Genomic DNA, 12,240 nt, shown 5'->3' on the forward strand with positions numbered 1-12,240 from the left:
GTTCTTCCTGGTGCACAATTTGGGAAGGGAAGAAAATAGAGCTGGAAGGACAAAAGGAATACCAGGCCTAGTTGAGCAGATCTGCCAAATCTACCATGGAGATCAACAAGATGAAAGATGAAAACCTGTCCCTGTATTCAGCTATTTCATTTCACTTTAAAACTATGGAAGTAATCACCTCATTTAATAGTAACAATAAGTAAACAACAGCTGATCTATTAATTGAGAACAAAGTGTTATATTCAAATACAATTTGGAGTAGGGAACTCACACTTACTGAACACTCACTATGTGCCAAGCATAATGCTCCATATGTCACAAACATTGCTTTCAGCTGTTGATCCTCAACATACCAACAAGAAGTTAGGAATAAAAGCTAAGTCTTAAATATGATGTTCTTTACAGGCTAAACTATCTTTTAAGCTATATTCAGAAAAGCACTTAATAAATGCTCCTGAAGTAGTGAATGGGTTCAAACCTACTTGATTTCTTCTAAACCCGACCAACTATTTAAATGTTTGTTGAGAACTGTTGAGTAAAAATATCTGAAAGTATTTTAGGGAATTCTGAATCTGCAATCTGTAAAATCTATAACACTTGAATCAGTATGACTCCAAAGTAAAAGAATGTCCTCAAAAGTACAATAGAAAGTTCATCAAGCTTAAAAGATAAGAATATTGACCCTTATTTTCTAAGGAACGAAAACTTCAGAATCTCCACAAATCAAGTTAGATGTGTAACAATGTTATAGATAATCTTTCAAAAGACTGAACTTTTATTTTTAAATTGAATATATTGAGACAATTAAGCCTCAAAGCCCAAATAACAATCTAAAATTCATTCATAAATAATATTCTATACTACAGGATCTTTGTGATTTGGCTGTGTTTCATTCACCTTGACTTTCTTTGTTTATATCTAATAGAATAAACTGAATACAAGGATCCCTTCCTCCCAGTTTTATTTTTACAAAGAGAAAATAACTGCAAAATTCATGAACACTTTTAATTTCCTCAAGCTACCTACCTAATTAACATGACTCTCCCCTCCCCCCTTCAAGACCCCTCTCTTTCAAGGACCAATAACTCCCATGATACACCTCAACTAATCATCTTCCAGTATCATTACATACCAAAAAGTACATTCTAGTGATTTATAGTTGTAGAGATTTCCTATGTATTGTCATGTCATGACCGTCTTTACTTTTCCCTCTCACCCCTATTACTCCTGCACAACTTCTGTCACAGCAAATGACAAATATTGAGTTCACATACTTTCATTTTATATATTTGATTCTCTGCTCAGGAATGTTATACTTTCTTCCTTAAAATATCATCTCTGTACTCGCATAAGGGATTAACCTGTTCTTCTCTTGGTGAAAATAATTATTTTACTATGACTATACATATAAATTGTTTCTACACTATAAAATGGCAATGATGGGATTCCAGAAACTCACAGGGACAGTAACTGAAAACTAAATCAGAGGAATTTGAATGTTATGATGCTAAAAATCAAGTTTAAAAAATACCTGTTCCATAATTAAGCTGAGATCCAGAAATATTCCTTAGGCAGGAAGTAAAAATTTTGTGGGTGTGGGTGAATAGGTGCCCGCTACTCACCACTATCCCCACCCCTCCACTACCAAAAAGAAGTAAGGCTGTGAAACAAACAAAATAAATGGAGTTTGCTCTGGTAGATTATAGGAACCCGGACTCCTAAGATCATGCCAAGAAGCTGGCTTCAAACAAGAGGCAAAGAAGCCAAGGTTCAGTGAAGAATACATTCAATCATGAAAACCTCCTGTAAAATTAAATTCTGACTAGCAAATTTGGACAAAGAGAAAAGAGGTCAGGGATAAGGACAGGATTATGATAGGAGAGGAACAAGAGAAGATTCTGTAATGTCTCTTGCAAAGTCTTTGGAAAGCCTAAAGCCTGATTTCAGAAGTGACTTTCTAATCTATAAAATCAGGAACCTGAGCCAAGACTTAGTGAAATAGGAAATATAAACTCAAATAGGCTGAAACAGGAAATATAAACCCAAATCTACTTCATCCAAAAAACTGAGCTTTCTAGAATATTTTTCATATTCAAACTCTCATAATCTCCTTCTATCTTCTCAAGCCCCTTCTACATCCAGGATTTATAAGAATGATGCATGCCTCTTTACTCCCTGATACAAAATATACAAAAATATAAAAATTACTTAATACTGGTACTAAGAATGCTATGACTGCCATGTGAATCTTGCCTCTAGTCCAATAAAAGATCACAAGAGAAATACAAATTTAGAGATGATGTTTTCAGCCAAGATTAAACAATAGCGATACTGGTTTTTGCCCAATCCATAATAAATAATTTTGCAAATTATCTGTTGGCAAATAAATTAATCTTGGATTCCAAGTGGTCCTTCGAAAAGTTGTACCTTTCTGAGAATCTCATAATCCTCACATGAAGAAATTTTAAATGACAATCTCAGTACAGTCAATTCTCAGTGACTAACCATGCAGATCAAAACTATTCCTTCTGTTGTGATACATTTCAAATATTGCCAGAGGCTCCTTTAGCCCAGTGGGGTGTTCATTATAGCACGTACTAAACTCCGTTTCTTAATCCTGGCTCTACCTTTAATCATTTTCTTTAATTTTCTCTTCCCAAAGGGTATAAACTAGATAGTGGCATCAGAAACAGAAAAGATGTCACCAGGAACAGGATGGACTGAGAATACAAAGATGTTAAACAGGAGGGCAGTGAAATACGAGGACTATTCAGAATGCTGTGACTTCTCAGAAAATAGGACATGCTTAGAATAACAAAAAATGCATTCCAGGAATATATACATATTTTTAAATTATTCAAAATGGTTCCCATCCATTCGTACAGCTAATTAAGAACTGTACCAAAATTAAAAATAACTATATTATACCAGAAATGAAATTCTTTGATAAGTACATAATTTTCCACAATCATGTTTTTAAAAAGCCATGATGGCATATTGGTTTTCCAAGAACTTGTATACAGGACATATCTTTTTGAACTTAGCCATAAGGTATTTTCATTTTAACCAATGAGTTTCTAATAAAAAGTGTTTCTGAATTTCATTTCTGACTTCAATATCAATACTTAAATAAAAACATAGGTTTTATACCATACCTATCCTTGATCTGTCTGGCAGCCTTGGAGCAAGTCAGGGAGAAGAGAAAGAAGGCAGTTAGTGCTTTTCATGCAAGTTTCAATGGCAGTGACATGCAAGAAAAGTTAGGATATAAACCCTGCAAAAGATTAGTTCATATTGACCAGAACATTAAAAACAGGAAATTTTTAAAGTTCATATAAAAGCTTGCATAATGTGATGTTAGAACTATAGTAGAAAATCCAGACCTCATACAAACCACCTTAAATGAGGAAAAGTTAACACTTCAAAACTAATTTCAGGTGACTATAAATATTTCTTCTTTCCTTAAGATTATCAAAACACACCTCCAACACATTCTCTCATTCAGTCTGACACTCTCTAACTCAATCAACCTCCTTCATGAGGCACACGTTTCTGTGCATCCTGGTGGTTTCCTCATACATTTCAAATCTGCCCTCTAATTTTTCTTCAGAGATCTCTCACAACTTCATATTGGTTGCTCCAAGTTTTCTCTGTAAACTTTCACAGGGCAAGGCCTTTGCATTCTGAGAGCTTGCCTGCTGACATATGAAACCAGGCTGCAGTTCCAGTCTTTTAACCCAAGGAATGAAGTTACAACGGGAAAAATTCAGGCAGGGAAGCTGAAGAAATACTTCTGGCAATGGGGTCTTACCCTCAGATGACTCTGTAGAAGCTCCCAACCTAAACCTACTTACAAGGCATATGTCTTATTATCTTTTTTTTTTTTTTTTTTAGAATGTTGGCACAACTTTCACAAGGAGATATAGTTGTTACTTGGTGTTGTACAGACATATAAAAACCATGAAAAAAAAAAAACAAAATCTGCTATCCCATATATTTACATAAGGTATAACTTACACATTGTGTTACAATCCCATTCTGCCCCACACTGACCAGCACAGCTGTAATGCAGCTGCTGTAGACCCTGGCTGTATGGCTCAACACTCCATGCCCAGTGCCTAACATAATGCTGGGCACACAGCAACACCTAACAGTTATTAAATTCAATTGACCATTAAACAGATGTAACAGCAACTTCTCTATGGCCTTTCTCCCTCATTCTAACAATGTTCTCGCTTGCTATTGGTCATTTTTATACCCCCTCCAAAGTATTTTGGCCTGAGAACTTTTCAATAAGAAAGAACAGAACTGAGAATTAGGAGATGTGTTCCAGTACTACCATTAATAAATTCTGTGACCTTGTATACTAACCATTCTATTTCTTTCTTTATTAAGAGATTTTGGCCCTTACTATTTCTTTTTTTTTTTTTTAATCTTCATTTTATTGAGATATATTCACATACCACGCAGTCATACAAAACAAATCGTACTTTCGATTGTTCACAGTACCATTACATACTTGTACATTCATCCCCTAAATCAATCCCTGACACCTTCATTAGCACACACACAAAAATAACAATAATAATAATTAGAGTGAAAAAGAGCAATTGAAGTAAAAAAAAACACTGGGTACCTTTGTCTGTTTGTTTCCTTCCCCTATTTTTCTACTCATCCATCCATAAACTAGACAAAGTGGAGTGTGGTCCTTTTGGCTTTCCCAATTCCATTGGCCCTTACTATTTCTAAAGATACTTTCCAAGCTCTACATTATATAGCAAACAACCCAATTCTGTGGCATCTAAAATATATGCTATAAGCCACGACTATTTTGGTACCAGGAATAAGACATGTTGAAAGGGTCAATTATATTGATTTTTTTAAAATTGTGGTCATTACAGCTAGAATAACAAACCAAATTAACAAGTGTTAAGAGAGGAATTTCTTCTCTGCTGCTGTTGTCTCCTTACATATGGAGGAAGTGCCACCAGCATTATTCCCTTATCCTCTCTCGATTCCGTCAGGTTGCCTGAGAAGCTGAGCTGACTTATCTGATTATGGATTTGAAAGAAGCAACTGGAAATGAGCTTGGTACCTCTTCCCCTCTTTCTCTTGGCAACTTCCCAAGAGAAAAAAAAAACACAACAACAAACATATATATATTCTGTTCTTCCCCTCTATGCCATAAATTTCACTGAAACAGGCCCCTCCCACCACCAGAGACCCAAGGTGTCCAGCCCAGTGCTGCCATTACCTGGATGGGCAAGTGTGCCTAATTCTGGAGTTCAATTTTAGGAAGCTTGCCCATTGATAGATAACCATATTCTCCAATATCATTTTATCAGTATTTGATTTTCAATCAGCTTTATTCTTTTATTGTATTTCCCAACTGGTTTAGAACTAGGGTAGAGGAGTGTTACTTCTAGTCACTCTTAACCAAACAATATGAACACCATTACTCTTTTTATAAACTGACCATAAAGATTCAATTTTGTGTCTAGTGTTGCTTAATTTGGTAAGGTGCCATTTTCATTTTGTGAGTATGTGTGTGTGCATATGTGCACAAGCAATGATTACAGGGTATACCTTCATATACTAAGGCTGTTTATGGGAAACCAGAATAGGAAGAGATGAAAAGCCAGAGATTTAAGAAAAACTGGTGTCCTATGCATTTATATGTAATATAATATATTCAATTAGTGTGCTGAATTGAAGCTGTTATGTACCCCAGAAAGGGCATGTTCTTTTAATCCACTCCTGCAGGTACAGACCTGTTGTAGGTGGGACCTTTTGGTTAGGCTATTTTATTTATTTTTTAATAATTCAATTTTATTGAGATATATTCACACACCATACAGTCATACAAGGATACAATCAGAAGTTAACAGTACCACCATACAGTTGTGCATCCATCACCAACATCTTCATTACCACACACACACAAGTAATAAGGATAAAAATTAAAGTGAAAAAGAACAATTAAGGTAAAAAGATCACAGGGTGCTTTTTTTTTTTTGCCCCCTTTTTTCTACTCATCCATCCATACACTGGACAAAGGGGAGTGTGATCCACATGGCATTCCCAATCACATTGTAACCCCTCATAAGCTACATTTTTTTTTTTTTTTAGAAGAAAAGATTTAATTTTAACTCAAAAAATATGCTCTGAATGACCCTCTCCATTTTTTATGCCACGGTTAGCCACTGTATGTCTCAGGTTTTAATAAAAGTTAGTCTTCTCATCATGGAAACTGTGAACATTGATTAACAACTGGTTTTACTTTGAAACTTACACAGCAAACACTAAAGAGTGGATTGTTGCTATAATCCATGGGAGTTTTAAGGTTGACGTCAAAACACTAATACAGCTGTAAAAGCAGTGGGAAGAGTATTTTTAATGTCCCTGTTAGATCATCTTTTTGACATTTCCTTTTATGCTTTCTCTTCTGCTACTAAATAATTAAAAAATGCTTTACAATATAGTTTGATTTCAACTAGAGCTGTAATATTCTTTGAATTAGCACCCAATTTGATTCCCTGCCCCTTTCACCTTTCTTTTTCCTGTAGTGTTTTCAATTAAGTTCTTTCCATGAGATGAACTTTTTTTGGGGGGAGGGTGAGTTTTTTTGTTTTTTTTTTAATCTTCATTTTATTGAGATATATTCACATACCACACAGTCATACAAAACAAATCGTACATTCGATTGTTCACAGTATCATTACATAGTTGTACATTCATCACCTAAATCAATCCCTGACACCTTCATTAGCACACTCACAAAAATAACAATAATAATTAATGTGAAAAAGAGCAATTGTAGTAAAAAAGAACACTGGGTACCTTTGTCTGTTTGTTTGTTTCCTTCCCCTATTTTTCTACTCATCCATCCATAAACTAGACAAAGTGGAGTGTGGTCCTTATGGCTTTCCCAATCCCATTGTCACCCATCATAAGCTTCATTTTTATACAATTGTCTTCGAGATTCATGGGTTCTGGGTTGCAGTTTGATAGTTTCAGGTATCCACCACCAGCTACCCCAATTCTTTAGAACCTAAAAAGGGTTGTCTAAATTGTGAGTAAGAGTGCCCACCAGAGTGACCTCTAGGCTCCTTTTGGAATCTCTCAGCCACTGAAACTTATTTCATTTCCTTTCACATCCCCCTTTTGGTCAAGAAGATGTTCTCCGTCCCACGATGCCAGGTCTACATTCCTCCCCGGGAGTCATATTCCACATTGCCAGGGAGATTCACTCCCCAGGGTGTCTGATCCCACGTAGGGGGGAGGGCAGTGATTTCACCTTTCAAGTTGGCTTAGCTAGAGAGAGAGGGCCACATCTGAGCAACAAAGACGCATTCGGGAGGAGGCTCTTAGGCACAATTATAGGGAGGCCTAGCCTCTCCTTTACAGCAACCGTCTTCCCAAGGGTAAAACCTATGGTAGAGGGCTCAACCCATCAAACCACCAGTCCCCTATGTCTGTGGTCATGTTAGCAACCATTGAGGTGGGGTGGGCCAATACCCCTGCATTCTCCACAGGCTCCTCAAGGGGGCACTACATAGTTTTTTCCTTTTTTTTTTTTTTTTTTTTTTACTTTTTTCTTTTTTAAATCAACTGTATGAAAAAAAAATTAAAAAAACAAAAAAAACAAACAAATACAATAAAAGAACATTTCAAAGAGACCATAACAAGGGAGTAAGAAAAAGACAACTAACCTAAGATAACTGCTTTACTTCCAACATGTTCCTACTTTACCCCAAGAAAGTTACCTAACATAGCAACATTTTTGTGAACTTGTTCCTACTATATCCATCAGAAATTAACAGACCGTAGTCATTCCTGGGCATCCCGAGAACGTTAAATAGCTTATCTGTTCTTCTTGGATTATTGTTCCCCCTTCCTTAATTGCTCTCTATTGCTAATTTCCCTACATTCTACATTATACACCATTTGTTTTACATTTTTCAAAGTTCACATTAGTGGTAGCATATAATATTTCTCTTTTTGTGCCTGGCTTATTTCGCTCAGCATTGTGTCTTTAAGGTTCATCCATGTTGTCATATGTTTCACGAGATCGTTCCTCCTTACTGCCGCGTAGTATTCCATCGTGTGTATATACCACATTTTATTTATCCACTCATCTGTTGAAGGACATTTGGGTTGTTTCCATCTCTTGGCAATTGTGAATAATGCTGCTATGAACATGGCGTGCAGATATCTGTTCGTGTCACTGCTTTCCGATCTTCCGGGTATATACCGAGAAGTGCAATCGCTGGATCGAATGGTAACTCTGTATCTAGTTTTCTAAGGAACTGCCAGACTGACTTCCAGAGTGGCTGAACCATTACACAGTCCCACCAACAATGAATGAGTTCCAATTTTTCCACATCCTCTCCAGTATTTGTAGTTTCCTGTTTGTTTAATGGCAGCCACTCTAATCGGTGTTAGATGGTATCTCACTGTGGTCTTAATTTGCATCTCTCTAATAGCTAGTGAAGCTGAACATTTTTTCATGTGTTTCTTGGCCATTTGTATTTCCTCTTCAGAGAACTGTCTTTTCATATCTTTTGCCCATTTTATACTTGGGCTGTCTGTACTATTGTCATTGAGTTGTAGGATTTCTTTATATATGCAAGATATCAGTCTTTTGTCAGATACATGGTTTCCAAAAATTTTTTCCCATTGAGTTGGCTGCCTCTTTACCTTTTTGAGAAATTCCTTTGAGGTGCAGAAACTTCTAAGCTTGAGGAGTTCCCATTTATCTATTTTCTCTTTTGTTGCTTGTGCTTTGGGTGTAAAGTCTAGGAAGTGGCCGCCTAACACAAGGTCTTGAAGATGTTTTCCTACATTATCTTCTAGGAGTTTTATGGTACTTTCTTTTATATTGAGATCTTTGATCCATTTTGAGTTAATTTTTGTGTAGGGTGTGAGGTAGGGGTCCTCTTTCATTCTTTTGGATGTGGATCTCCAACTCTCTCAGTCCCATTTGTTGAAAAGACTGTTATGTCCCAGTTCAGTGGCTTTGGGGGCCTTATCAAAGATCAGTCGGCTATAGATCTGGGGGTCTACCTCCGAATTCTCAATTCGATTCCATTGATCGATATATCTATCTTTGTGCCAGCACCATGCTGTTTTCACCACTGTGGCTTTATAGTAAGCTTCAAAGTCAGGGTGTGTAAGTCCTCCCACTTCGTTTTTCTTTTTTAGAATGTTTTTAGCAATTCGAGGCATCTTCCCTTTCCAAATAAATTTGATAACCAGCTTTTCCAAGTCTGCAAAATAGTTGTTGGAATTTTGATTGGGATTGCATTGAATCTGTAGATGAGTTTGGGTAGAATGGACATCTTAATGACATTTAGCCTTCCTATCCATGAACGTGGGATATTTTTCCATCTTTTAAGGTCCCCTTCTATTTCTTTCAGTAGAGTTATGTAGTTTTTTTTGTATAGGTCTTTTAGATCTTTGGTTAAGTTTATTCCCAGGGACTTGGTTTTTCTAGTTGCTACTGAAAATGGTACCTTTTCCTTGAGTGTCTCTTCACTTCTTTCATTTTTAGCATAAAGAAACATTACTGACCTATGTGCATTAATCTTGTATCCCACTACTTTGCTAAATTTCTTTAATTAGCTCCAGTAGCTGTATCGCAGATTTCTTAGAGTTTTCCAGATATAAGATCATATCATTGCAAATAATGACACTTTTACTTCTTCCTTTCCAATCTGGATGCCTTTTATTTCTTTGTCTTGCCGGATTGCCCTGGCTAGCACTTCCAGCACAATGTTGAATAACAGTAGTGACAGCGGGCATCCTTGCCTTGTTCCTGATCTTAGACGGAAGGCTTTCAGTCTCTCACCATTGAGTATTATGCTGGCTCTGGGTTTTTCATATATGCTCTTTATCATATTAAGGAAGTTTCCTTCAATTCCTACCTTTTGAAGTGTTTTATCAAAATAGGATGTTGGATTTTGTTGAATGCTTTTTCAGCTTCTATTGAGATGGTAATCTGATTTTTCTCTTTTGATTTGTTAATGTGTTGTAATACAGTGACTGACTTTCTTATGTTGAACCATCCTTGCATGCCTGGAATGAACCCCACTTGGTCATGGTGTATGATTTTTTTAATGTGTCTTTGGATTCGATTTGTAAGTATTTTGTTGAGGATTTTTGCACCTATATTCATTAGGGAGATTGGCCTGTAGTTTTCCTTTTATGTGGCATCTTTGCCTGGTTTTGGTATTAGATTGATGTTAGCTTCATAAAATGTATTAGGTAGTATTCCATTTTCTTCAGTGTTCTGAAGGAGTTCAAGTAAGACTGGTGTCAGGTCTTTTTGGAAAGTTTGGTAGAATTCTCTTGTGAAGCCATCTGGCCCTGGGCATTTATTTGTGGGAAGCTTTTTGATGACTGATTGGATCTCTTTGCTTGTGAATGGCTGACTGAGGTCTTCTATTTCTTCTCTGGTCAGTCTAGGTTGTTCATATGTTTCCAGGAAATTGTACATTTCCTCCTCATTATGCAGTTTGTTGGCATACTGTTGTTCATAGTATCCTCTTATAATTTTTTAAATTTCTTCGGGGTCTGCAGTATTGTCACTTTCCTCATTCATTGTTTTGTTTATATGGCTCTTCTCTCTTTTTGATTTTGTCAGTCTAGCTAGGGGCTTATCAATCTTGTTGATCTTCTCAAAGAACCAACTCTTGGTGTTATTTATTCTCTCTATTGTTTTTTTGTTCTCTATGTTATTTCTGCTTTAATCCTTGTTATTTCTTTTCTTCTACTTGGTTTAGGATTAGTTTGCTGTTCATTTTCTAGCTTCTTCAGTTGCTCCATTAGTTCTGTGATTTTAGCTCTTTCTTCCTTTTTGATGTATGTGTTTAGTGCTATAAACTTCCCCCTCAGTACCACTTTTGCTGCATCCCACAGGTTTTGATATGTTATGTTCTCATTTTCATTCGTTTCTATATATTTAGCAATTTCCAGTGCTATTTTCTCTTTAACACATTGATTGCTTAGGAGTGTACTGTTTAACCTCCAGGTATTTGTGAATTTTCTAAGTCTCTGAAGGTTACTGACTTCTAATTGTATTCCATTGTGATCAGAGAATGTGCTTTGAATAATTTCAATTTTTTTTTAATTTACTGAGGCTTGTTTTATGTCCCAGCATATGGTCTATACTGGAGAAAGTTCCGTGAGCACTGGAGAACAATGTGTATCCTGGTGTTTTGGGATGTAATGTTCTATATATGTCTGTTAAATCCAATTCATTCATCAGATTGTTTAGGTTTTCAATTTCCTTATTGGTCTTCTGTCTGGTTGATCTATCTATAGCAGAGAGTGATGTGTTGAAGTCTCCACAATTATTGTGGAAACATCAATTGCTTCCTTTAGTTTTGCCAGTGTTTGTCTCCTGTATTTGGTGGCACCGTGAATGGGTGCACAAAAATTTGTTATTTCTTCTTCTTGAATTGTCCCTTTTATTAGTACATAGTGGCCTTCTTTGTCTCTCATAACATCCTTGCATTTAAAGTCTATTTTATCTGAGATTAATACTGCTACTCCCGCTTTCTTTTGGCTATAGCTTGCATGAAATATTTTTTTCCATTCTTTCACTTTCAATTTCTTTGTGTCCCTGTGTCTAAGATGAGTCTCTTGTATGCAACATATTGATGGTTAACATTTTTTGATCCATTCTGCCTATCTATATCTTTTAATTGGGGAGTTTAATCCATTTACATTCAATGTTACTACTGTGAAGGCATTTCTTGAATCAGCCATCCTAACCTTTGGTTTATGTTTGTCAGATACATTTTTTCCCTCTCTATTGTCCTTTCATGAACCAATACTGAATCTCTTTAGTACTGAACCTTTCTCCAAATCTCTCTCTCCTTTCTTTGTTTCTCTGACGGTAGGGCTTCCTTTATTATCTAAAGTAGGGCAGGTCTTTTATTAGCAAAATTTCTCAGCATTTGTCTGTCTGTGAAATATTTAAGCTCTCCCTCCAGTATGAAGGAGAGCTTTGCTGGATAAAGAATTCTAGGTTGGAAATTTTTCTCTCTCAGAATTTTAAATATGTTGTGCCACTGATTTCTCGCCTCCATGGTGGCTGCTGAGTAGTCATTACTTAGTCTTATGTTGTTTCCTTTGTATGTGGTGAATTGCTTTTCTCTTGCTGCTTTCAGAATTTTCTCCTCCTCTTCAGTATCTGACAGCCTGGTAAGAATATGTCTTGGAGTGGGTTTATTT

General features: G+C 36.2%; 1 protein-coding gene across 4 annotated transcripts in view; it reads right to left on the bottom strand.

Annotated features, from left to right (window-relative positions):
- The window catches only part of FSD1L (fibronectin type III and SPRY domain containing 1 like), an 86,683-nt gene that overhangs the window by 34,531 nt on the left and 39,912 nt on the right, over positions 1-12,240 (bottom strand). For all 4 annotated transcript variants that reach the window (XM_037797326.1, XM_037797325.1, XM_037797324.1 and 1 more), the window contains one exon: positions 3,156-3,178. In XM_037797326.1, the coding sequence (XP_037653254.1) occupies positions 3,156-3,178 (23 nt within the window). The remainder of the gene's footprint in view (positions 1-3,155; positions 3,179-12,240) is intronic.

This window comes from Choloepus didactylus, chromosome 10 (genome assembly GCF_015220235.1).
Source record: "Choloepus didactylus isolate mChoDid1 chromosome 10, mChoDid1.pri, whole genome shotgun sequence".
Classification (NCBI taxonomy): domain Eukaryota; kingdom Metazoa; phylum Chordata; class Mammalia; order Pilosa; family Megalonychidae; genus Choloepus; species Choloepus didactylus.